Source organism: Spermophilus citellus (genome assembly GCF_964194105.1).
Source record: "Spermophilus citellus genome assembly, chromosome: 11".
Lineage (NCBI taxonomy): Eukaryota > Metazoa > Chordata > Mammalia > Rodentia > Sciuridae > Spermophilus > Spermophilus citellus.
The window spans coordinates 129,923,789-129,950,849 of NC_138192.1; the positions used below are offsets into that span (position 1 = coordinate 129,923,789).

The window sequence follows — 27,061 nt, forward strand, 5'->3', positions numbered from 1 at the left end:
GAAACTTTGACCTTCAGAACTAGGGAAGGCAAATGCTTCAGGGAGGGACTTGTAGTGTGAGGTGCATTCCCTGCATGTGTTAGTAGGAATTATATTTTATGTCACTTCCCAGCTGATTGGGAAAAAAACATACTGAAGCAACTATAGTGTAACACTATAGTGAAACACTTGCATTTATATGTGTCTTACACAGACATTAGAGTAGACAAGATAGTAAAAGATTTTACTCAACTTTAGGGGCTTTATTTTATTTTATTTTTGATGGTAGGGATTGAACTCAGGGGCACTTTACCACTGAGCCACATCTCTAGTCCTTTTTATTTTTTATTTTGAAATAGGATCCTGCTAACTTGCCAGGGTGGTCCTTGAACTTGTGATCCTCCTGCCTCCACTCCTGAGTTGCTGGGATTACAGGTGCACCTAGTTAGGGGCCTCCATTTTAGAATATATTGAGATAAAAATGATCCTCTGTTAAGAAAGAAATGTCTTAGGTGAAGATGGTTTCTGATTCCAGTATTTTTCCAATTTGATCTTCTATAAACAATGACTTCATATTGCTAACTGTGTGGATATTATACACTAATGCTGGAGTGCTCAGAGAGGAGCAGAGCACTCCCATGACAGTACCCAGGATGTTTAAATTCATTTCTGCTTGAAGTTGTTAGGTTAGCTGGGATGAAATTGATATTGACACAGCGATAATGCCAACTTTACCCTAAAACACACAGACCGTCTCATCTGAACAAACTTGGTGATTTCTCTTTGGGGTATTTGGCAGTAAGGTGATTGGAGATGGCTCTGAAACATCTTTTCTATGAATGAAGATCAATGCTGTATATCTTTTCATTCACCAATTTTTTTTTTTTAAAGAGAGAGTGAGAGAGGGGGGAGAGAGAGAGAGAGAGAGAGAGAGAGAGAGAGAGAGAGAGAGAGAGAATTTTAATATTTATTTTTTAGTTCTCGGCGGACACAACATCTTTGTTGGTATGTGGTGCTGAGGATCGAACCCGGGCCGCAGGCACGCCAGGCGAGCGCGCTACCGCTTGAGCCACATCCTCAGCCCTCATTCACCAATTTTTAAATTCAGAACTATAATGATTAAGCCAGGTGCCAAGATCAGATAAATTGTTCTTTATTAAATCCAACTCTATGTCCCTAAAGGTATTTGATTTTCTGACTGAAGTAGTCTAGTATGTAATCTACATATATGCCACATTGTTCTTGAAAACAGCAAAGCATTTGTTGTAGAGTAATATCCTGCTTCTGTTTATAGGTATCTGGTCCTGGCTTGCTTTCTTAGGCAGTATAATTTGTCTTGCTTTTGATATGCCTCATCTCTTCCCATTTTCTGCATGTTCAAGCCCCTCTTCTTCCCAGTGGTAGGTAGCTTCTGGGTGTGAACCAGTAGATGGTGAGCGTGAGAGCTGTAGGGGCATGGGAAGACTCCGCCTGCACAGGTGCCTTTTCAAAGAGATTCTTATGTGCTACAACCTGTCCAGTCCCTCTCTAGCTAGAATCTGCTGTGTTTTCAGGACCGTATTAACTAGCAGAACTTTTGTTATCCCCTCAGGGGTTTGGCTCAGAGAAAAGTTGTAGATCTCTGGAATTAGAATTTAAATTTTGCTATCTTTGAGTTATATTTACAAGTGTGTTATGGGAGATGAGGAGTAAATATCAACATTTGAGTGGGATTCCCTTTCACTGTTTTTTTTTTTAAGTGTTAGCAGCTATTTTAGTGTTGATCAGAGAATATATATCAGAATAGAGGAATACAAAATCACTTGTTAAAAAATTTGCACATAAACAAGCTTCAAAGTCTGTCCCATAATTCCCCTTTTGCTTTTGGAGATTGGGCACTTGTAAGCTCCAAGTCTCACAGCTGTAGATTTTGTTGGCTGAGTGCCTCCCTGCTCCATCTGAAGTTTTCCATAAACACCATTTTTGGCTATGAGTCAAACATGCACGCAGGTGCCCTTTTACTGCTCCTTCTCCTCAGGAGGTCCACTCAGTCAGACCTGGCAGAAACTAACACTGCATTTTCATTTAACTTAATTTTATTTTTAGAAGAATCTTATTGAGATTTAATTCATTAAGGCAGAAACAAGTATTTACTATCGCTGAAGACATTATTTATGTGTTGTACTACATAAATATATTAGTACCTTTTATACATATTAAATTACTGTGATGTGAGAACATAAAATATATAGGTAGTGTAATTTCCTTATGAAATGGTCATATTTGCTGTATCAAATGAAAAAAAATCCCCAAACTTTTGGTTTGTTTCTTTAACTTTGAAGGTCTTGCTAGAACCTTAAGACTGATGACAAGTCGACAAGCCATCTGGGCTCACAGTGGGCTTCCAGTTCAGAGATTCACAGTCCTGAGCTCATTCATTGACTATACGTTAGGAATATTTGGTTTGGGCACGAATTTGTGAGTTATTCAATTAGATAGATTCACTTTTTTTTTTTTTTTTTTTTTTTTTGGTGGTGCTGGAGATTGAACCCAGGGCCTTGTATATGTGAGGCAAACACTCTGCCAACTGAGCTATATCCCCAACCCTAGATTTACTTTTAAATTGGCTTGTTTTTATTATAAATTAACCTGTTAAGATTTTTAAAAGAAGTGAGGTAAAATATTTTGTTATCCAATGTTGTCATGGGGCTGATATATTACAGAAAGAAAGGTTTGATTTTTGAATGCTGAAAAGGGCCATGTGGGTGTCCCTCACTCATTTTACCCCTGATTACTATAGAATGCTGGCGTTTTTAGATATGAAAGGAGCTTGAGATACTTTTAAATTGCCTGTGAATTATTTGAATATTTATCATTTATTTTATATTGTATCAGGAATATACCAATAGGTGTATTTTAAAACAAATTATAGCAAATTATATGAAATTTTCCTTGACTCCCCAAATTAACACAAACATAAATCTGCTGTAATCAATGAGGTTAGAAAGAATTTATTTTCATATTACAGAGCAATGCGTCATACTATGATGATTTTTAGTCAGTACCAATAGTAATTGGAAATACGTATTTTATGGTGGTGTATGAAGCCACCATAAAATTTCTATGTTGAAAATTTGTTGGTCTTACCTTTTTTTTTTCCTGAGATAGACATTTTGAAATCATTTCTGCATGAAGATGAAGATTGAAACAAACTTCGTTCCACTTTCTCCCTTTTAGAGATGTCAACAAGTTATAGAACGCATAGCATGTCTACTACCCTTTCAGAGCTTAAGACTTAGATCTTCTTCCTTTTGTTTCAGATTTTTTAAGAGCTTCTGGCTATTGCCAGTGGGCCTAATTTGTGACTAAGAATAATGTAGTACAAATGAACCCTAAATTATGAGGTTGAACACCTAGATTCTGTTTCTGATTGCATTTTGGCTCAGCTGTATGATTTTGGGAATCACCGTTCAGCAGGTATTCCTTTCCTCACAGCAACAATAGAGGTGGTGGTGGTTGACTTAATGTCTTGGGTTTATTATGAAGATCAACAAGATCTGGCAGTGTATTGTGTCAACTGTAATGTATCAGGTCATTTGTTTACTCGTATGTCTCTAGACAATGGGTCTTGAGGGCAGGTGTTGTGTCTTAAGTCTTTCTTTGTTTTTAATCCTATGTGTCTAATTGTATTTGTTCACAGAGGAGGCAGTCTTGTTCATGTTTGCTAGAGGTTTGAGTAAAATCATCAATCAAATGGCAAAGTAGTACCATTTCCTTGGGAAAGTATTCTGTAGTATTTACAGAAGTTGAACATTCTATGATCCAGTAGTTTCATATCTAGATGTGTTATATATCCAACAGAAATGCAAGCATATTTCCCAAAACTGGAAGCTAAGAAAGTTCATAGAAGCACAATTCATAATAACAAAAAGCTAAAAACAACTTAAATGAGCAAGAGAATAAACTCTTTTGTAATGATCTGAATGACTTGCATGATGTTCAGCTAAAGAAGCCAGATATAAACAAATAGTCTATTTACATGAAAAGTACAAAAGGGGCAAAAAGAAGGGGATAGAAGTCAGAACAGTGCCTGTTTTGGGGAAGGGCTGATTGGAAAGTTACGAGCTCCTGAGGATGGTCACACACACACACACACACACATTTATTTTTAAATCTCAGGTGGTGGTTGTATGCATATATTTGCTTTCAGAAAACTTATTTGAATTGTATATTAGTTATTTGTGTGCTTTTTTGTAAGAATGTTGTGTTCAAATTAAAAGGTTTCTTAAAGGGGAGCAGGAGGAGATGAGTGAAGTCCATTTCCAAGCTCTTGAATCCTTTCCAGCCTTTTCTTATGAAAATGACTGTGACCCCTAAAGGCAGAACTCTGCTTATCTGCTCTTACATGTGGAATATAAGAATTGTATTATTTTGGTTTTCCTTGGTTTACCAGATTTCATCACTTAAATGTATCAATTTTACTATATTATGAATATTTGATATATGAAGAAGTATGTTGTATTGTTTTAGAAATTATTTTGTGGAAACAATTATGTAGTAACAAAATTTGAACTTCTTTGATACAGATTTTTGAACACAGGACCAGGGTTCATGTTAATTCAGGTTGCTTTTACCTCAAATTATCCCATCTTCCCCAGTGAAAAACTGGGTCTTCAGTAGTCAAAGGATATTGATCATAATTGGAGCTAGAATTTAAAACAGGTTCTAATGATTCCAAGATCATCATCATTTTTTTTGGTGCTATGTTCCTCTTTATAAAGTGCAAAATTTTTGTATCAAATCCTTTTTGGAATAAGAAATGGCATAAATGGTCATTCATACTTTATGAGGTATAAGTTTTCAACAATTTGAGTATCACAAGCTAGTTTTTGGCAAATAGAAAAGCCAGATATTTTTCTTTCTAGAATTTCTCTAACTTACCCTATCCTTTCCTTTATACTTTTCTTTTTTCTTGGTATTAATATCAAAAGTACTTGTAGAACTTGACAGTTACAAAGATAAACTCTTAGGTTAGGAAAAAATATTCAAATAACATTTAAGATAAAGGGAAATTAAGATAGAAAACAACATGAAAAATCTTATTGACAATTCAGATTTGAGCCATATTAGTGTACCATTATTTTACAATTATTATGGTAACAGAATTTTTGAAAGGATAGCAGCACTTAGAGTTGATAATGCAAATAGTCTGGTGGTTTGACTTTTATTTTTCCCCCTTCATGGAGTGTGGTGTGTTGATACATTGTCTGTCATTGGAGCTAGTAGTTTCACTTTTTAAAGCTTTTTTTTTTTTTTTTTTAATAAATAATAGTTTAAGAAAGCAAAACACATAGGCCCACAGATTTTTTTTTCCCCTCATTGTCAATACTTGGCCAAAAAAAAAATTGGTTAAAACATAGAATGGTACATTATGCTACAACAGCAAGCTATAAGTAATATGTGCCTATTTGTATTATTAGGAAGAATTATAATCATAGGGAATTAGTTGCTATTACAGGTGAAAATAGATTACATAATAGTAGGTGTACAGACTGCAACTTCATAAAATAAAAAAGTTATGTTGGGTGCAATGTCATACGCATATAGTTGCCGCTAAAGGATCACTTGAGCCCAGGAATTTGAGGTCTGCCTGGACAACATGGTGAGACTGTCTTTCATTCAAAAAAGTTATGTAAAAACTAATTACAGATAGATTTCTATTTTTTAAGATTATGGGATTACTAGTATTTGAATAACTTGATTTTTATTTAATAAAACAATATTTATTATGAAGGTGATAACTGTTTTTTGATGAGTTAATGCTTTTTGCCATTAGTGATATATTGTTTACTTTGGTACAGTTGTTGTTTTTTTTCAGAGGTGTGGTATAAAAGTAGATAATAAAGATGAGTCATTCACCTAGCTCATCCATTGTGTGACTAAGCATTTATGTCCAAGTCACAGCTTAGTGCCTGGTATGTAATATTTGTGGCTTACTGGTTTTATTGTAAAAGCCATTCCCCATTATTTTCCAGTGTATATACATTAGGGATTTCTTTTTTTTAAATTTCTTTTTTGGAAGTATAGCTACACTTTTCATCAAGTCTTATGCTAAAAGTGATGCTTTGCAAAATGGATTGTCTTCTTAATGTAAGTAAGAGACCCTGGGACATCTTCTGACCTAGGGGCAAATGTGGGCTGTGTCTGCACCTAAATCCACAAAATTTGGTATTTGGTGTGTTGTAAATATTTATTGAATGATTTGAAGATTAACATTTGATATTCTTCTTTATGTTCCATTTTCCAAATAATGGAATTGCTATTTAAGAGGGGCGTGTGATTTTAAATAATTCTCTTAGGTTGTGTTTTTGATCTGCAATATTCTAAGCTATAAAATGGGGAAAAAATTAGCTTCTATTAGTGAGGATTGTTAGGAAGATTAAATCAGATCAAGAGTTTTTATTATCTATGACTATAACAGATACCCCACACTTAATGGCTGAACAACAAATGTTTATTATCAAGGAATAGTATGGCTTATTAGCTAGGTGGTTCTGGCTCAGATCTCTAAGAAGGTTGTAGTCATCTCAGTGCTCTTCTGGAATTAGACCCCCTTACAAACTCATATACATTTCTGGTGGAAAGCCTCAGTTCTGCCCTTTGAAATTCCCCACGGGGCTGCCACACCATATAACATCTGGCATCCTTCAGAGAAGGGCCTTCAAGATAGAAGCCACAGTCTTTAAAAACTTAGTATAAATGGTGGGCATTTCATCCCTTTAGCAGTATTCTGTTAAAGAGGGAAACAGTAAGTCAGCCCATACTTAAGGGAAGACCAGCAGACAGGAATTGTTGGAATACTTTTAGAGGCTGCTGATCACAATAAGAAAGCAGGTAGTATTTTTCCTAGGAGATAATCCCTCCTCTAATCCTTATGGTATTTTTATTCTTTCATAAAACAATACCTGGTAACAGCCTAACAACTGTATGGGTAATTACAGGATGCTGAATCTTATTATTTGTAAAATGGAATATAAGATGATGACCAGAAGTTAGAATTTCCTCATTATCACAAGCCATTGTTCAACTTTTTTTTCCCTGCTTTTAGTGTGGTTTAATAAAGAGAATTTGTCACTGAGAGAATGTTATAGGCAGAGAATGTATAAGTGAGTATCATTCTGGATTTTTCAGCTGCTTAAATGTGAGATTTTATGATGCTATGAAATATAGATGTTGGTACATGGTGGGGAGTGATTGAAGATTTTGTTTGCATTATTTAGAATTATCTTGTCCTAAAAAGTACCAATTCAGTTGATTTGGTATATCAGGCACTCTCCTACCATTAATGTAACTCCAGGGCAGTTAAGTTAAACATGGCTCAAGTTTGAATTCCATCCAAAAGCAATTTGTTGTATGCCTGTGTTGCACTAGATGCTCAAATAAATGGGAAATTAGAACCCACAGTCTCTGCTTTTGAATTTGCAGTCTGTTTTGGGATAAAAGAGGTTGAAATACACAAATTTCCTGTTTAGGCCACAATCACCAGTACAGGTTGGTTTTATATAAATTAAAGTAACTCATGTAAATAAAAAACATTGTGTTAAAAATATATGCTGGTAGATGCCCCTCAATAGATGAATGGATAAAAAAATGTGGCATCTATACACAGTGGAGTATTATGCAGCACTAAGAAATGACAAAATCATAGAATTTGCAGGGAAATGGATGGCATTAGAGCACATTATGCTAAGCGAAGCTAGCCAAGCCCTAAAAAACAAATGCCAAATGTCTGCTTTGATATAAAGAGAACAACTAAGAACAGAACAGGAAGGAAGAGCATGAGGAAAAGACTACAGTAAGCAAAGACGAATGGGGGGAGAGAAACGGAGAGAGAAGGGAAAGCACATGGAAATAGTAGGAGACCTTCAGTGATACATAAAATCATAAGAGGTTATGAGGGGCAAGGGGGAGGGAAAAAAAGGGAGAGAATTGAACAACAGCAGGGGAGGTAGAGAGGGAAGATGGGAGGGGAGGGGAGGGGAGGGGGGATAGTAGGGGATAGGAAAGGTAGCAGAATACAACAGTCACTAATATGGCATTATGTAAAAATGTGAATATGTAACAGATGTGATTCTGCAATCTGTATTTGGGGTGAAAATGGGAGTTCAAAACACAATTTGAGTCAAATGTATGAAAGATGATATATCATGAGCTATGTAATGCTTTAAATAATCAATAAAATATATATATATATGCTGGTAAGGAAGATGGGCAAGGTACACTTAAGTGAAAATAGCAAGGGTACCAATGACATGTACAACATCCCCCATTCATTTCTGTGTGTGGATGAGGGAGTTGAGCATACCCATGGATTGTTTCTGAAAGGCTTTATAAGAAACTATTGATGGCAGTTGCTTCTGGGGAGTAAGACTGAGGGAACATTGGTTCTCATTTCATTGCATGCTTTTTAAAAAATAATTGCCCAGTATTTGATTATTTGGCTTTAAGAAAAGTGACTAAAATATATGCATATATTCACAGTTATTTTATTGATACTTCCAAACATTGAAATGGACACATCTTGGGGAAACTTTGACTCAAGGCATTTTTCAAAATCTATACTGATAGGGGCTCATGTTTAGTTACTGTGTTTTTTTTATTTTGCTTATAGGGAGACCAAATTTTGAGGAAAGTGGACCAGCATCAGTAGGGAGAAAGCATGAATTTATACGATCAGAAAGTGAAAATTGGCGTATCTTTAGAGAGGAACAAAATGGAGAAGATGAAGATGGAGGTTGGCGACTAGCTGGACCCAGAAGGGATGGAGAGAGGTGGCGTCCTCACAGTCCTGGTAAGAATTTTATTATGTAAAACCGCAAAGAAACTGAAATGTAAGAGCTTGATGAAAATGTTAGCGATTAAGTGGAAAAAATAAACTGGTTTTTAAAAATGGAAAAAAAAAAGAGGGGTCATTTATGCTATCATACTCTGTCTTACTACTGCTAAAAAATTTCAGCATAAAAGTTCCCTCATCTATTCCGTTGACTGAAATCACTTTATTTTCCTGGGACAAAGGTATAGTTTAATGGGAAACACCTGCCTGCAACTACAAAAGTGAGAGAATTTCATTCAATTTTCTTTAACTCTTATTAATCTATCTTTAGCATTCTTTAAAACTTAAAATGGGGGGGGAGTGTATGGAAAATAAAAACTTTTTATTCCAAATGCATAATTATACACTTGGAATGTGTGTCCTCCCCATAAGTGGGTATTTTTGCTGAATAAGAAAGGATTTATTCTTTCAGTTTTTATTTCCTTTGGAAATGTGATTTGTACTTATTTGAAGAACAAATCTAAAACCCAGGTCAGAGACATAAGTCACAAGTTAATTCTTTTGTCCTTCTAGCTTTAGAAAAAGGAGAGAGAATAGTAGTGATAAGTAGTTTTTTAAGTTCTTCTTGTGGACTCTTTAAGAATGCTTCAAACTGTTCTTCTTGGACATTAGATATGCTGGTAATTGAAGACACTGGTGCTTTGTGTTAAAGTTCATTCCCTACCAAAGTGCTGATTCCATGCCTCATGATAATCAAATGCAACTGTTGCTTGAATTATGGGGTCATCCAGAAATCAAACATACAAAGAATGTGTACATGCTCTATGAATTTCATGTTTATAATAATGATTTATCAACCATATGCCAAAGATGCTTACCTACAATAGAGAAAATTTAAAAAATGTAAATTTTTTTAATTTTAAAAAATCAGTTCATTAGTAAAACCACTAGCCTAGGTCTGAGTAAACATAACAGGCACTTGGAATATTTTATGGGGTTGTAGGTAGGTAGAAACATAGGAAGGTTAGTCTTTGGATAGAGTCATGATGCGTTTGTGCCAACTCCTTATGGCTGCCTCTTGGGCAAGCTTTCTGTCATTAGTGGGCATTGTTTACATCACAGGATCTAGGCAGTTCTCATCAGTCTCTTCTTGGACAATCAAACGGTATAGTTCTTTTTCAAGACATTGTGGCATTTTATGCTGAGCTTGCTGGTAAACAGGTAGACTATGTTCCCAATAAGCATTCAGTGAAGAATGGATAGGATCTGGGCTGATCGAGAAGAGAAATTCCAGCTGGTCAAAAACAAATAAGGTGAATGTTTTGGAAGATGAACAGTGTTTCTGAGCCCAAATGTCAGATGTTGATTCTATTTAAGGGAATTGAACAAGTAAAATTTTAGTGTTATTTTCTACTGTTGACCCCTTCCCCAACTTAGAACTTGAGTTCATGTTTTTTCTTATCTTTTCTAAATGTTTTTTTGTTTTTCATAATTTAACTTTCATAACACTTTACTCATTGACATCACAATCTTCCCAAAATCTTTATACACCTTCCCTTTTATATATTACATCATATATACACACACACACACACACACACACACACACACACACACGCTGGGGATTGAACCTAGAGGAGCTCTACCACTGAGGTACATCCCATCTCTTTTATATTTTGAGACGGGGTTTTGCTAAGTTGCTGAGGCTAGCCTCAAACTTGTAATATTCGTGCTTCAGTCTCCTAAGTCACTGGGATTATAGGCTTATGCCATCATGCCTGGCTCCCCATATAAATATATATTTTTTCCTCCAAGATATTTGTGTGTGGAGAGTATAAAGATAGAGGTCTGGGGGCTGGGGTTGTGGCTCAGTGATAGAGAGCTCTCCTGCCACGTGTGAGGCACTGGGTTTGATCCTCAGCACTGCATATAAAAAAAATAAAGGTCCACTGTCAGCTTAAAAAAAAAGCTGAAAAAAATAATATTAATCATCTTTTTTTTTTAAAGAAGGCCTTTTTTTTTTTGCTTAGGATATAGAATACTCCGTCTGATTATAGCAGCGATTATAGGTTAACTCTTAACACGTCTTAGATTTTAGTAAATCTTTTTAAAATTTGAGTAAAACTTAAAATATCATTTTGAATGGTTTTGTGAAAATAGTGTTTAAGGTTAGCTCACATGCGTATAAAGCAGTGGTCAACCTTATTAAGTCTTAGCTGTTATATTTAGTTTCATTAGTAAATTTTTATGAATTATTGATAACAAAATTTTGAGCTGTAGGTTTTTAAAAAAATTATTATTATTTTACTTTTTAAATTTTGAGACAGGGTCTCACTAAGTTGCTGAAGCTAGCTTTGAACTTGTAGTCTTCCTGCCTCAGCCTTCTTCATCACTGAGATTATAGGCTTGCACCACTGTGCCTCTCTGGGGTTTAGTTTTATGACAGTAGAACTCGCAGCTGGATGTGGGTAGAGTTGGGAGTGTGGGAGTCAGTGAAGTATCCACTCAGCCAGCAGAACTTAGGAAACTTAGTAAGAGGGAAACATGAGCCAGGTGCCTGGAAGGATAGATTCCTATCATGGTGCATACTTAGACTGTTTAGAAACCATAGTAGTAGACAAAGGACTCTGGAATTCAACATTTGATCATGAAGACTCCTTTTGAGTAATGGCTCCGTGTTTACATTTTAAGCAATCTAGGCATAAAATTCCTTTGCTGTCATGGAAGGAGTATTTTGTTTTTATAATTAGGGTATATGGAAATACCTTTTGGAGAGTGTTTTATAAGATGCTACCTGTATTAGGAATCTTAACATTTTACCTTTTTTTTCTATTTGATTTTTATATTGTTAGCTCTGGCAGTTTGGGCTTCAATAGTAAGAACATTTCACTTTGGCCTCTTTTCTTTAGTGTATCTTCCACAGAGTAAACAATCAATAATAGAAAATTCTTATGAGTTAAAGCCTGCCTTTTAAAAAAATACTCTTTCAGTATATCAAGAACTATGTAATGTTTTGAACAACCAACAATAAAAAAAAAAAAAGAAAACTACAAAAAACAAAATACGCTTTCAGATTTAGGTTTGACAGATTTTGAACAAGAATTTGCTTTTCTTTTTTAGGGGGAAAAAAAAACAAAACCTTAATTGGATCTTTTATTCTTAGGCATTATTTTTCTGTTGGAAAGTAGATGCAATAAATAGTGTGCTAGGGTGGATTTAGGAATGCGCCTGGGGGTGTTACACAGAAATTAAAAACTCTCTAGGGAGAATTAAGAGATGAGAAAAGGGGAAACGAGTTAATGTGCTATTGTGAAAACAGCAGCAGAGGATACAGAGTTGGTTTCTACTTCTGTTTGCTATTTAGCCCATTACTTTTGTCAGAATTTTAATTTCTTTTTAACTTGTGTAGTTAGGATAGTGGACCACATAAGATCTCTAACATTATTGGTCAGTACTGTAATTCCATGACTTTTTGTTGGGAATCAAAATTAGAAGTGGCATTAATAAGTAGGCATGGTGAATTTGATGTGAATTAATACAGAGAACTCTTATGCAATAAAGAGTGATATTTTCAAGGAAGAAAAAATGCTTTAAAATTCCTGCATGGAAAAATATCCAATGCTGTAAAAAAAAAAACATCCACTGCTATTTGTGGTCTCACAAATAGACCACATAAATAGCTAATCAGATACCTAAAGCTTATTAAAAGTCCTTCCTTTTTTTTTTTTTTAAAGGGGCAGGTATCAGGGATTGAACTGGGGGGGGGGGGCACTCCAACACTGAGCCATATCCCCAGCCTTTTTTTGTATTTTATTTAAAGACAGGGTCTCGCCAAGTTGCTTAGTGCCTTGCTATTGCTGAGGCCAGCTTTGAACTTGAGATCCTCTTGTCTCAGCCTCCCAAGCCACTGAGATTATGGGCATGTGCCACCACACCTGGAAAAAGTGCTTACTTTTGAATAAAGTGTCTTCTAAATGTGCTGTTTGAAATGTATATTCTAAGCTTTTAGTGTATGTTACATGGCTCAGTTTTTTTTTTTTTTTGGCACCAAGGGTTGAACTTAGGGGTACTCAATCACTGAGCTATATCCCCAGCCCTATTTTGTAGTTTAAATGAGACAGGGTCCCAGTGAATTGCTTAGTGCCTCTCAGTTGCTGAGGCTGGCTTTGAACTCACAATTCTTCTGTCTTAGCCTCCCAAGCTGCTGGGATTACAGGTGTGTGCTACTGCACCCAGCTGTGGCTCAGTATTTAATGAAGGTCAGTGCTGTTGTCACTTAGTGATGACATATATCTACTTGGAGCTCTGAACATCAGTTTGCTAAATTTTCTCTTTAGACTGATCCCTTTGGATTTGCTGTCATTTGTAGTTTTCTCCTTTATTTCCTGGCCGTGATTTTCTTTTTCAAATACTGTCATAAAACTTTTCTAAGGTTTGTGTCCTCCTCCTCATCTCAGATGGCCCTCGTTCTGCAGGCTGGCGGGAACACATGGAACGCCGTCGGAGGTTTGAGTTTGATTTTCGAGATCGGGATGATGAACGAGGTTATCGAAGAGTACGCTCTGGCAGTGGGAGCATAGATGATGACAGGGATAGTTTGCCTGAATGGTGCTTAGAAGATGCTGAAGAAGAAATGGGCACGTTTGACTCATCTGGAGCATTCCTCTCTTTAAAAGTAAGAAATCTGTTTTAAATGATGGCAGACCTTGACCTTATACTAAAGCCAAATATGCTGTTGACCTTTGGTTTTATTTTCTTACTACAGAAAGTACAGAAAGAGCCTATTCCTGAAGAGCAGGAGATGGACTTCCGACCTGTGGAGGAAGGGGAGGAGTGTTCTGACTCTGAGGGTAGCCATAATGAAGAGGCCAAAGAACCTGATAAGACCAATAAGAAAGAGGGAGAGAAAGTAGATAGAGTAGGAGTTGGTAAGGCTTATTTTTGTGTTTCACCTTTTTTTATCCATCAAACCAAAAATTTCCTAAATTCATTTAAAATTCCTTTATGTTCCAGAAGCTAGTGAGGAAATACCCCAAACTTCGCCATCATCTGCTCGACCAGGTACTCCTTCAGAATATCAACCTCAGGAAGCAGCATCACAGTTTGAGAGGAAAGATGAGTCTAAAACTGAGCAAATAGAAAAAGCTGAAGAGGAGATTCGGACAGAAAACAGTCTGCCAGCCAAGGTGCCCAACAGAGGGGATGGTATGTATTTGTGAGTAGACAAACTAGGATTCTGTTGAGGCCAGTGATCACTGATATGACAGGCTTTGACTTATGTCTCCTAGAATTCCTTGTGGTGGGTAAATTATTAGAATAGTTTTTTTTTTTTTTAAATCAGTAAATGCAATTAAACAAAGTTCCCCACATAAGTATTCATATCAGAATTCACCAAAATAAAATCTGTGAAGTTGGAGCTCAGAGATTTCACGTTGTGGATGTTATCACATAGCTGTCCTTGCATCATTTGCAAGTTGGGTTTGGAATTCTCTGCATTGGTTCAATTCCCATATCATACAATTAACCTTTCCTTCTTGTAATGGTATTTGTGCACAACTTTACACCAAAACACCATTGTTCCAAAGAAGCCCAAAAGAGTGCATGGGTGATTCTGGAGGTCCCATCATCTTTGCTAGAATATATGCTTTTTCCTTATCTTCTCCAGTGTTGCTGTATTGGTTTGAACTGCTCATTGCCATTTTTAGGCAATTATTATTGTTTATTTCCATGATTATTCTTAACACACATTTTAAAAACAACATTGTGATGCTTGATGTTAAAGGGTTGTTTGATTAATTCTTCAGCAAAACTCAAAGCCTTTCATATAGCCTGGGAAAGTTCACCTGATACAGCATCTGCCTCAAAGCATGCTGCTTTTGTGCTGTTCTTCATCTCCTTCACATGACTCACCACCCTGAAAGGTCCTGATTTATACCCTGTTTTCGTGTTCATACTGTGTCTGAAACTTTCTTCCTGCCAAGCCCCCAGGCTAAAGTGTCATCATTTCTCTTGTTTCTTAAAAACAACTGGGACTGTTTCTAACATGTGTGCGCGTACACACACACACACGCACGCACGCATGTGCGTGTGCACACACAATTCTAACGATCTGTTTTTTTTTCTCAGTAGACTTAATACTTTGAGAATTTATTTGAACCAATAATTTCTTTCAGTTTTTTAATGTAGAGCATAAAGCTGAATGAATGAATGAACGAACCGATTCAACAAATATTTGATGTCTATGTGTCAGAAACTGTGGAACTTAATGCTGCTTGAGACCTGTTTGAATCAAAGTATCTGTTTTTCAGTTATGATATACCCTAGAATTATTTGCAGTGTGCTTTCTTAAAAGGACATACCCTGAAGGTCTTACTCTAGATGTTAGCATCGAGAGCATACATGCATATTCTGAGAGATCTTCATAGATGTGCATTAAAAGTTAATATTCCAGATTTGTAGTCTATAGCGAATTCAATCATGCAATAACCAACAACCCAGAGCAAAAAATAACAGTAGAAGTTCACTATTGTCAGACTCCTGGAATGCATCAGGAGGCAGTTAGTTTTTTAACTCATCTTGGAATGATAAGTAGCATTTGGAGGTGTAGGTGTGACTGGGTAAGTTGGGAGAGGGCATTCTAGTACAAGGAAGCAGTGAGATAAAGTGAGGAAGTAGGACTGACTGAGGCAGTGGTAAGAATCTGCCTCTTTTTTTTTTTTTTTTTGGGATATGGTAGGAGGTGTGAGAGAAAAGGAGATTGGTAAAGAACATCATTGGAACTTAGATTTGGCAACTATGTATGGGGTATCTTATGAAAAGACAGATGGGTTGTACTCTGACAGTTGAGGCTCTTAGGCAATCACAATGAGGTAGATAGTGCACCTGTAAAAGAGTGGTTGCAGGTGAGATTTAAGAGCCAAAATTGACAGGACTTAGTCACTGACTGACTGTCAGGGCAGAGAAGAGAGCAAAGATGACTGAGGTGCTTGAGAAGATTATGGTGCATTTCACAGGAAAAGAGTGAAAGTTGGGCACATTTGAGAAAGGAAAAAATAGATTCAGTTTGGGACATTAGTTCTGAAGTGTTAATAAAAAAAAAGTTAGAGATGCCAGAAAGTGTCCTTGGGTTCAATCCCCCATCTCCCTCCCCCAAGAGTGGATGATGAAGATGAGGAAGAGTCATTAAATTAGCAGCAAGTGCTTGGCTTTCAGAGAAGAGCTTTTCTGAGGTGAGAGAGCATAGAAGTCTAAGGGTGGGTGGTGGTAAAGAGGAGATAGCATATATGGACTATCCTTTAAAAAACTTCAGCAGAGTAAGGAGATCAGGAATTTGGTTGGAGAAGGCCTCTGTAATTGAAGAAACAGGTTTCAAAGGAGAAACTAAAATTGTATTTGATTATTTCCATGCACCCCCACCCCTTTAACCTACCTTTGTGCGTGTGTGTGTATGTGTTTGTGTTTGTTTTCTGGGGATCGAACTCCAGGCCTAACACTTGCTAGGTAAGCGCTCAACCACTGAGCTACACTCCCCAACTTTCTTTCTTCCTTCTTAAGAGCCTGCATGCTGAGAGATAGAACTAGTAGCCAAGACAGAATTGCTTTTATATTTTCTACTCTTTATTGAAAAGAATATCCTGCACTATTCACATACTCTCCTAAATAAAACATGTAATGTATTGAATTATGACTTGATAATAAGCACTTAAAAATGATTCCTGATATTTTCAGTGGAGGATTAGATGAGGTTTGACACATTTTTGAGAAAATTCTGGTGGTTTGATAATTGTCTTTACTACTTGGGTACATAAAGAAGGGATTAGACAGTTGCCATGAGGTCCAGCTGAAGCTGTTGGATATATGTGCAAGTGACACAAGTAGACACTGTAGAAAGATCTTTTAGGGACCTCTTAACACTTATCTTCTGTCATCCTGTAGAAATAATACTGTCATTCTAGGGACAGTACTACATTTTTCCACAGGAAGTAGCTTCAGTGTTCATGACAGGGGTCACATTTCTGTTGGACCCATTCAGCAGGCTGCCCAAGTTAATGATGTTGAGTTAACCTAACAAGAGTCTCTGTATTTCTACAGATTTTTACTAGTCTAAATTCTTCCTCCAGAAATGGTTCCTGACATCCAGCAGCCCCTGACACAGCTCCCTCCAGACCCAGCCTCTCCTCTTCTCATACTTCCACCTCCTGTTACTGCTCCCAGTCCTGCCTCGAGGCCAGTGGAGATGCCAGTTGTTGGTGCTCCTGGTATGGGCGGTGTTTCCACAGAGCCAGATGATGAAGAGGGTCTCAAACACTTGGAGCAGGTAAAAATCATGTTATTCTTTCTCATCTCCTTTCAAGCTGCCATAAAAATTAGAAACCCTTAAATGAATATTCAAATATAGAACTTTTGTGCACTAAGTTTTAAGTGGAATGGAAAAGTTGTTGGTTACTTTGTATTTATTTGTATGAGTAATTGTCTTTCAAATCATTTCATGGTTTTAAGTTTCTGCTATGTAGTAGTCATTATGTCAGCTTATTTTTTGCTCTTCTGAGTTTGCCCTTAGCTGTTTACTTTTCTTTTGTCTTTTTTGGACATTAATCAAATGCCAGAAATGGCGAATATAAGCAGCTGTGGATGGGCACCATGTTGTCTGTGTTTTTTGCCTCAAGTATAACAGGGATGTTAGGAATATGATGCTAACATCCTGAGACTTAACTGTCTCTTGATTTCCCAAAGATTGCATATACCATTAATATATTGCTTTTGTACAAAATAATTTCTCTTTCCTTCAGACTGGGATTATTAGAGACAGGAAATGCTAAAAGAAGGGAGTGTGGGCCTTAGAAAACCTATTAAAATTTTATTTGTAATTGTAGAAATTGAGCCTTTTGTTCTAATAAAATCCTGTTTTTAGTTTATGCAATTTAGAATTAACCAGCAGCTACTAAATCCTTGAAAGATTTGTATGGTGTATAAGATAGATTGTGAGAGAAAAAGAAAAACTATTAGTGTATTGATTAGGAACCTGGATTTTGATCTTTACCAGTTTGAAACCTTGAGCAAGACTTGACATCTTTGAGTCTTAGTTTCTCCCTCTGTAAAATGGGGACAGTACCTATTTTATGGCATTTTTGGGAAAATTGCTGCCTGCTTTGTTCCTTTCAGTGTCTTTCACAGACCAAGTAGACCAATAAAAGATGGGCATTATAACATGTGTAAGTATTGATTTAGGATCATTTGTTTCCTTGGTCTCTTTTTGTTTTTCTTATTTTTTATTAGCAAGCTGAGAAGATGGTGGCTTATCTCCAGGACAGTGCACTAGATGATGAGAGACTAGCATCAAAACTGCAGGAGCACAGAGCTAAAGGAGTGTCAATTCCATTGATGCATGAAGCAATGCAGAAGTGGTATTACAAAGATCCTCAGGGAGAAATTCAAGGTTAGTTGTTCCCCCCTACTTGAAATACCGAAGTGCCTGCCATTACCTCCAAAATCTTTTAAGAAGAGGATTTATTTAATGTTAACTTGCATAATAGTCTGGAAAGTCATCAGCAGGCTTTGTTTATATATGTGAAAATATATGTGTGTGTGAAAATAATTTGAACACAAGGCAGAATGTGATGATTAATATGGCAGTGGCATAAGTAAAGTGACATAAGTAAAGCTAGTGAAGTAGTCAGGTAAGTTATGCATTTCTCTTGTGCTTCAGTCTCCTTGACCATCAAAAGGTGATGGCAGTGGTGTTGGGAGACCTTGAATGTTTTGCTGAAATAAAGGATAGAGAACTACTAAAAATGTCTGAGAAAAGATAGAGCTATACTATAAATGAATTACTTAAAAGATTTGTGTGGTGCAAAATTTAGATTGGGAGAGAAAGCTATACAGAATATTTGTGGATTCTTTAGTTCTGCTTTTGAAATCTTTTCTTCTAACATGAAATTGATTGTTGACTATATTAATGTCACTTTCAGGATAGTGTTTTACTGAATTCACCCTGTAAGTTCTTTCCAATGTATTAACTCCCATTCTACTCTCTCAGTCTTTATTGACTGTTTTATTCTCCTTAATATTGTTTATTGCTACCTGGCATTATGTATACTTATTTATTGTTTACATCCTACTACACTATGAGATAACCTGAGAAGCAGGGCTTTGTGTATATGTGTGTTTTAATTTATTTTCAGTTTTCATCATTTATTGTAATGTTTGTTACGAGTTTTTCACATATGGCATTAATTGTGTTAAAGTAGTTTCCTTTTATTTCTACTACTTTATTGACTTTTTTTATTATGAAAGGTTTTTGAATTCTGTCAAACACTTCTGCATTAATTGAAATATTTTATCCCCACTTTTATTCTGTAATGTACTATATCACATTGATGAGTTTTTATATATTGAGCCATCTTTGCATTTGAGGAGTAACTTGCACATGACTAGGTGTATAATCCTCTTTAAGTGCTGCTGAATATGCTTTGCTGTAGTGTTTTTTTCATGATTTTTGTATCAGTATTCACAAAGGATTTTGGTATGTAGTTTTCTTATGGTGTTTTTGTTAGGCTTTGAACTACAGAATGAGTTAGGAAGCATTCCATCCTCTTTTTATTTTTAATATTTATTTATTTATTATTTATTTTTGTTTTCGGCGGACACAACATCTTTGTTTGTATGTGGTGCTGAGGATCGAACCCAGGCTGCACGCATGCCAGGCGAGCGCGCTACCGCCTGAGCCACATCCCCAGCCCACATTCCCTCCTCTTTGATTTTTTTTTTTTTTTTTTGGATTGATGTTAAAGCCAGCAGGTCTAGAACTTTTCTTTGTCAAGAGATTTTTGATTACTGAGTCAAGGTAACTGTCCTTCGACAGATATGTAGTTTTCATATATTTTCTCCCAATCATCCTTTCCTCTCTTTGTCCTCTTAACAGTTTTTCACAGAGCAAAACTTTTTAAATTTGAATGAAGCCCAGTAGATCTTTTATGGATTATTCTTTTTAGTATTAAGTCTAAGAATTTTTTGCTTAGTTTTAGATCCCAAATATTTTATATTTATTTTTTAAAGTCTTAAATTTTACATTTGAATTTATGATCCATTTGAGTTGATTTTTATGTAAGGTATGAAACATATTATCAAGTTATGTTTCATTTGGTTCTATTTGGTTTGATTTGCTTTTGCTGATGGATGTCTATTTGCTTTAGGACCAAGACACACTGTGTTCCCTTAAATTATTTTCTTTCAACTTTTGTCAAAATTCAGTTGAACAGGGGCTAGGGTTGTGTCTCAGTGGTAGAGTGCTTGCCTAACATGTGGGGCACTGGGTTTGATTCTCAGCACCACATATAAATAAAATAAAGGTCTATTGAAAACTAAAAAAAAAATATTAAAAAAAAATTCAGTTGAACACCTGTGTGGGTCTGTTTCTGGTTCTCTACTGTCTTCTATTGATCATTGTGTCTATTCCTTCAGAATGCCGCACAGTCTTGATTATTTGTACCTATATAATAATCTTGAAATCAGGTAGACTGGTTGTTCTCAGTTTATTACTCTTTTTCAAAATTGCTTTTATTGCTTCAAGTTCCTTTGTCTTTCCATATAGATTTTAGAATAATATTGTCCTTCCAAATATCTTGCTGAGATTTTGGTAGGAATTATGGTAAATCTCCACATGAAGTTGAGAATTGGCTTCTTTACCACACTGAGCCCTCCAATCCACAAGCAATAGTCTATCGTCAATTTAGATACCTTTGATTTCTTTTATCAATATTGTGTAGTTTTCATTATAGGCTCTTTACATGTTTTGTTAGATTTACACTTGAGTATTTGATTTCTTTGAGTGATTGTAAATGTTATAGTTTTAATTTCATTGTATTTGTATTCATGACTAGTGTATAGAAATTCAATTGTAGCCGTGTGTGTGCCTATAATTCCAGTGACTCTGGAAGATTACACATTCAAGACCTGTCTCAGCATATTGCAAGACACTGTCTCACAAAAAAAAAAAAAAGAAAGAAAAAAGAAATGCAGTTGAACTTTGGGTATTTATCTTATACCCTTTGATTGTGCTTGATTTGTTTCCAGGTAGACAGTCATGTCATCTGCAGATGGTGGCAGTTTTTATTTCTTTGTTCTCAGCCTGTATGCTTTTTATTTCCTTTATTGCCTCATTTTGTGTTTCATCACTACAATGATCAAGAGTGGCAAACTCCCTCCACCCTTTTTATTCTGTAATGTGGTGTGGTCCTGTGTTCTTCTCTTAGAGGGAACACATTTAGTCTTTAATCATTAAGCATAATATTAGTCATATAGAGTTTTTGTAGATGCTCTTTATTAAGTTGAGAAAGTACTCTTTCATTCTGTTTTCTAAGTTTTTATCATATGTAAGATACTATCAAGTATTTTTTCTCATCTGTTTATAAGATCATGTGGTTTTTCTTCTTTACCCATTTCATATAGTAGATTACATTGCTTGGTGTTGGAATATCAGACAGGCTTGCATCCTTGGAATAAAACTCCAGTTGTTCATGGTGTACAATACAATCCTTTGTGTATATTATTGAATCTTACTTGCTAATATTTTGTTAAAATTTTGTATCTATATTTATGAAGGATCTTATTTTGTATTTTTTGTACTTTCTGTTATCTGGTTTTAGCATCAGGTTAATATGAATTGGGAATATCCCCTCTACTTTTATTTTCTGGAAGAGATTACTTAGAATTGGTATTAATTCTTCTTTAAATGTTCGGTGGAATTCTTTAGTGAAATCATCCAGAGATTTCTTTTTTGGGAATTGTAAAATTACAAATAAGTCTGAGTGCAGTGGCATACACCTGTAGTTCCAGGAACTCAGTAGGCTGAAGCAGGAGAATCACAAGTTCCAGGCCAGCCTGGGCAATTTAGCAAGACCCTGTCTCTGAATAAAAAAAAAAAGGGGGGGGGTTGGGAATATAGAGTGCCTCTGGGTTCAATCCCCAGTACTACAAACATAAAACAAAACTCAAATTCAATTTCCTTAATTATGAAAGAGCTATTTCCAGCCTGGGCAATTTAGCAAGACCCTGTCTCTGAATAAAAAGGGTTGGGAATATAGAGTGCCTCTGGGTTCAATCCCCAGTACTACAAACATAAAACAAAACTCAAATTCAATTTCCTTAATTATGAAAGAGCTATTTAATTATCTATTTAATGTGGTAGTATTAGTTTGCACTTCTTGACAAATTGGTCTGATTTATCTAAGATGCGAAATTTACGTGTGTAGAGCTATTGTTGGTAGTATTCTCTTATTGTGTGTTTTGGTTTTGGTTTTGCCATGCAAGAAAGCTTTACTATTGGAAAAAAATTGTAAGGCTTAAGCAAAGAGCATTCTCAAGAGAGAGAAAGCGCTTTCTTCAAGCAGAGAAAGACCTCTTACTATATATTTAGATCTTCAATTTTATAGTGTCTATCCTGCTTCATTCCCAATATTGGTAATTTATGTATTTTTCTTTTTTGCCATTTGTACCAAATGTTTTGTTTTTGTTTTTGTTTTTGTTTTGTACTGGGGATTGAACCCAGGGGTGCTTAACCACTGAGCCTACATCCTCAGCCCTTTTTACTTTTTTATTTTGAGACAGGACCTCAATAAATTGCTGAGGCTGGCGTTGAATTGAGAGGCTGCCTCAGCCTCTCAAGTTGCTGGCATTATATGCATGCATCATCATGCCCAGCTTTGTACCAGAGTTTTTTGTGAGTTTTACAGATGTTTTCAAAGAATCAGCTTCTTGTTTTATTGATTGTTTTCTATATTATTTTTGTTTTTAATTTTGTTAATTTCTGCTTTTTATTTTTTTCCCTTCAGGTTGCTTGGGGTTTGCTTTGTTCTTTATCTAGGTTCTTGAAGTAGAAGCTAAGATATTGATTTGGGATTTTTCCTCTTTGATAATGTGAACCTTTGACTATATTTTTTTCTCTCAGCACTTCTTTAGCTGTCTCTCACAAAATTTGATATGTGTATTTTCATTTCCATTCTATTCTGTGTATTTGTTTTTTAATTTCCCTTGAGACTTCCTCTTCTATCCATGGATTATTTTCAGGTGTGTTTTTGGTTTCCAAGTGTTTAGAGATTTCCCTTTTTTCTTTCTTTTGTTGGTATCTAGCTTGATTCTGTTTTAATCAAAGAGAATACTGTGAATGATTTCAATTTTTAAAAGTTTTTGAGATTTGTTTTATGGTCTAGAAGATGGTCTATCAGTGTTATATGTAATGTGGGTACTTGAGAAGAATGTATATTTTGCTATCTTTGGGGTGTTCTAAAAAAATTCAACTCACTTCTAATGTTTGATTTATGTTTTTCTGTAATTTTGCTGATTTTTCTGCCTAGTTGTTCCATCAAAAGTTGAGTGAAGGGCAGGGGTTGTGGCTCATTGGGCTTCATTCAAATTTAAAAAGCATGTGTGAGGCTCTGGGTTTGATTCTCAGCACCACATAATAAATAAATTAATAAACAAAATAAAGGTTTATCGACAATTAAAAAATGTTGAGTGAAGGGTATTGTTGTCTTCAGCTTGTTGATTTGTCTCTTTCATTTTCAGTTCTCTCACATCTTGCTAAATATATTTTGCAGCTATGTTGTTTGAGCCCTACACATTTATAATTGCTGGGTCTCGGTGAATTAACCCTTTATTGTTATATGTCTGTCTCTGATAATTTTCTTTGTTTACCTTATCAAATACTAATACAACTACTAACATAACTTTTTGTTAATCTTTGCATGATGAATTTTTTCCTATTGTTTTACTTTCAGCCTACCTTAATGGTAGTATATACAAGTGCTCTTCAGTTTATCGTGGGATCATGTCCTAATAAACTGATTATAAGTTGAAAATATTGTAAGTGGAACAATATTTAATATACCTAACCTACTGAACGTTGTAACTTAGCAACAAAGTATGCTGTAAAGTCTTCATTTTTTTACCCTCATGATCTGATGGCTGACTGGGAGCTGTGAGTTAGTTAGTGTAGTTAGGATAGTATTGTTGAAGTATGATTTCTACTGAATGTATAGCACATTCACATCACTACAAAGGGGAAATATTGGAAGTCAAACCATTAAGTTGGGGACTCTTCTGTGGTTGGGTCATATTTCTGGTTGCCTCCTTCTTCGATTCTAGAAGAATTCCAGAGTTTTCAGTTGAGCTTAGCAGGAGAAGTAAGGAAAAGTATATCTACTCTATCTGAAGTGGAAGTCCCAAAGGCATTGTTTTATTGTTACATATCAATTGCCTAGTTTATATAGCCTGAGTTTAGTAAATATTTGTTGAATGAATTCATTATATTTTACTGATCACATGCTTTGTTAGTTTTTAATGTATAAAATACTCGATGATTTCTTATTGTAAAATCTAGAGAACATTAGTTTATCTTTTCCCAGGGCCAGATTTAATCTTACCTAGGTAAATTGTAATTTGTCTCAGTTTAGTTGATTTTTGTTTATATTTTGCCCTACCTCCTAGAAGAATATAAAAACTAGAGAATGTGTTTAGCCCTGAAAGTTTATTTTTTTCTATGTTCAAATGATAAAAAGTCCACCAAGTACTTATTAACTCTTTTCAATTGTTTCTTACTTTTTTTGACGAATGAATTGTTATAGAGATTAACTGAGATAAAGGTAATAACTAAAGCACTACTATGACTGTGGGATATATAAAAACAGAGTTTAGGCTGCAGATGTAGTTCAGTGGTAGAGCACTTGCTTAGCATATGCAAGGCCCCTGGGGTTTGATCTATAGCACCATTAAAAAAGGAGGGGGTTTATTTAAAAATTGTTTCTGTTATATTTTATTAGTTAGAAGCCTATATGGCACCTTTAGAGGTAAATTATAATACTATAAAAAATATTTTGCCAGTGGTCTGGGAGGATAAGGCAGGAGGCTCTGAAGTTCAAAGCCAGCGCTAGCAACTTAGTGAGTCCCTAAGCAACTTAGCCAGGGCCTGTCTCAGAAAAAAGGGGTGGGGTGCTGGGGTGTGGCCCAGGGGTTAAACAGTCCTTGGCTCAATCCCCAGTACCAAAAAAAAAAAAAAAAAAAATCTTTTGAGGATCAGATTTAGGGAATATTTCTTTTGTTTGATTCAGAAAGGAATTCTTACTGCTTTTTTGTTTTAATTGGTACTCTTACAGGTCCCTTTAATAATCAAGAGATGGCGGAATGGTTTCAGGCTGGCTACTTTACTATGTCTTTGTTGGTGAAGAGAGCATGTGATGAAAGCTTCCAACCTCTCGGTGATATCATGAAGATGTGGGGAAGAGTTCCCTTTTCCCCAGGCCCAGCTCCCCCTCCTCATATGGTGAGTACTTTCCAGCTCAATTGGAGTACATGTTAGAAACAGGAGCACTTGGTTCTCTTTGAAACACAACCCCGTGTTACTTTTAATAAGAAAGAAATGGTAGTTCTTTGAAAGTGATTGAAATGATAATGGGAGACTGAATACTGAGCTATAATGGCCTTTTCAAATCTCTCCATCCCTCTTTGTCCCCTGTGTACTTGTGAAACAGGATTCTTCAGTACCTTTCCAGCAGATGTAGCATGAAGGAAAACCAACAACTTACCCTGACCTACCTGTGGTCTGCCTCCTTACCACTCTAAGCTCATGTTAGAACTTTTACCTTCATTCATCTGCTGTGCTTCAATGTAAATATCCTCTTTAAGTTCCTTAGATGGAATGCACATTGTCCTCCATTTGCCTCTTGTTTTCTGGCTCACAGAATTCTTAAATTTGAGTCTTTCCCTGAAACAAATATCATCAGTGCTTCAGGATATTTCGGGGACTTAAATCTTTGGCTGGGGAATCCTTCTTGAAGTTTCTCCAGGCCTCTCCCCAAAAAGTTCCTTTTGAAAGTTTCTTAATAGTATCTCCCTCTCCATCTCTTTGATAGTACCTCCTGACTCTTCCTCACCTTAAGGAATCTCTTATAATTAAAACACCATCTTATTCCACTAGATGGCATTGTTTAGTTTTTAAAGATACTAGAGTTTTTAGTTAAGGGTTTGGGTAAAAGAATAGTGTTTGAGGGGAAGGTCTTGGATTCATTTTTGCTTTCAGATATATATACAAAGTGGCTTTTAGGTTCTTTGCAGTTTATTTAATAGTGTTTGTTCCTCCATCCCTTTACTCCCAGGGGGAGTTGGACCAGGAACGATTGACCAGGCAGCAGGAACTCACAGCCTTGTACCAGATGCAGCACCTCCAGTACCAGCAGTTCTTGATACAGTAAGCAAAAATGCAGCATGATATACTGCAGCACCAAAGGGGCTTTAGACAGGATCTGCTCCCCAGTCTCTCATCTTTACAGCAGAGAGCTGCAGGCTCACGTGATACTTTAGTAGCCTACTAGTGGCATGTTGACCACTGTACATTCTAACTGTAGTCTTATCTTACCTCTTAAATGCCAGACTTTTGCAGAACATGACACATAGTTATAATTTTCAAGGTCTGTATTTATTAAAGGAAGAGGCAAAAATGTTTGAAGAACTTAATGCCTTCTGAGGCTGTCAGTGAGACAACATATAGGTGACTGGCAGGAAGAAGTTAAAAAGTTTATACTGTTTAAGAGTAGGCCGAAATGATGACAAAATCACTCAGGTTGCATAATCCTTATAGAAGAAGTAGGTTTGCTCTGGTGTGCAGGTTGGCAAAGTCTGTCCTTGGTGGCCTATTACTTTTTTTTTTTTAATAAGCAAAGTATTACTGGATCACAGGTCCATCCATTTGTTTACAGATTGTCTGTGGCTGCTTTTGCTTCACAAAGGCAGAGTTGAGACTGTGTGGCTTGCAAAACTGAAAATATTTACTCTTTGCCCCTTCTCAGATCTAGGGGGGAAAATTACCTATAAATTTCCAAGTGGAATTATTCAAATTTAAAAAATTTTATAGACATGATTTTATTTTTTGCAGAGGGTATTTCATTTGGAAAAAGCTGTTAAATCTGTTTTATTTTTCACTTTTAATCTGGTAAGGGACTGTTTTCATATTGAAGGCATTTGGCACTTTTCTACATTTTGTGGGATTTTTGTTGTTGCTTGCTTTTTACTAGAAATACATCATCTATATATTCACCAGAAACATGTCGTCTATGAGTTTAGTTATCTCTGAAACAAATTACAAATTTTCTGTGTGACTGTTACTATTATGAAGGATCATAAAATATATTTGGTTGATATTTCTAATGATTTTGGGGGTGATGATGAACTCAACTTTGTCTTTCGATGTCTTATTCAAGTGAACTATAAATGTAGGGTCAC

General features: G+C 35.8%; 1 protein-coding gene across 7 annotated transcripts in view; it reads left to right on the plus strand.

Annotated features, from left to right (window-relative positions):
* Positions 1-27,061, plus strand: part of GIGYF2 (GRB10 interacting GYF protein 2) — a 131,746-nt gene that overhangs the window by 71,105 nt on the left and 33,580 nt on the right. For 5 of the 7 annotated variants that reach the window (XM_081261807.1, XM_081261804.1, XM_081261808.1 and 2 more), the window contains 8 exons: positions 8,630-8,809; positions 13,249-13,466; positions 13,557-13,719; positions 13,805-13,996; positions 16,912-17,108; positions 18,068-18,227; positions 24,940-25,106; positions 25,939-26,030. In XM_081261807.1, coding sequence (XP_081117933.1) covers positions 8,630-8,809; positions 13,249-13,466; positions 13,557-13,719; positions 13,805-13,996; positions 16,912-17,108; positions 18,068-18,227; positions 24,940-25,106; positions 25,939-26,030 — 1,369 coding nt within the window. The remainder of the gene's footprint in view (positions 1-8,629; positions 8,810-13,248; positions 13,467-13,556; positions 13,720-13,804; positions 13,997-16,911; positions 17,109-18,067; positions 18,228-24,939; positions 25,107-25,938; positions 26,031-27,061) is intronic. The other 2 variants (XM_081261809.1, XM_081261810.1) reach the window with 2 other exon arrangements.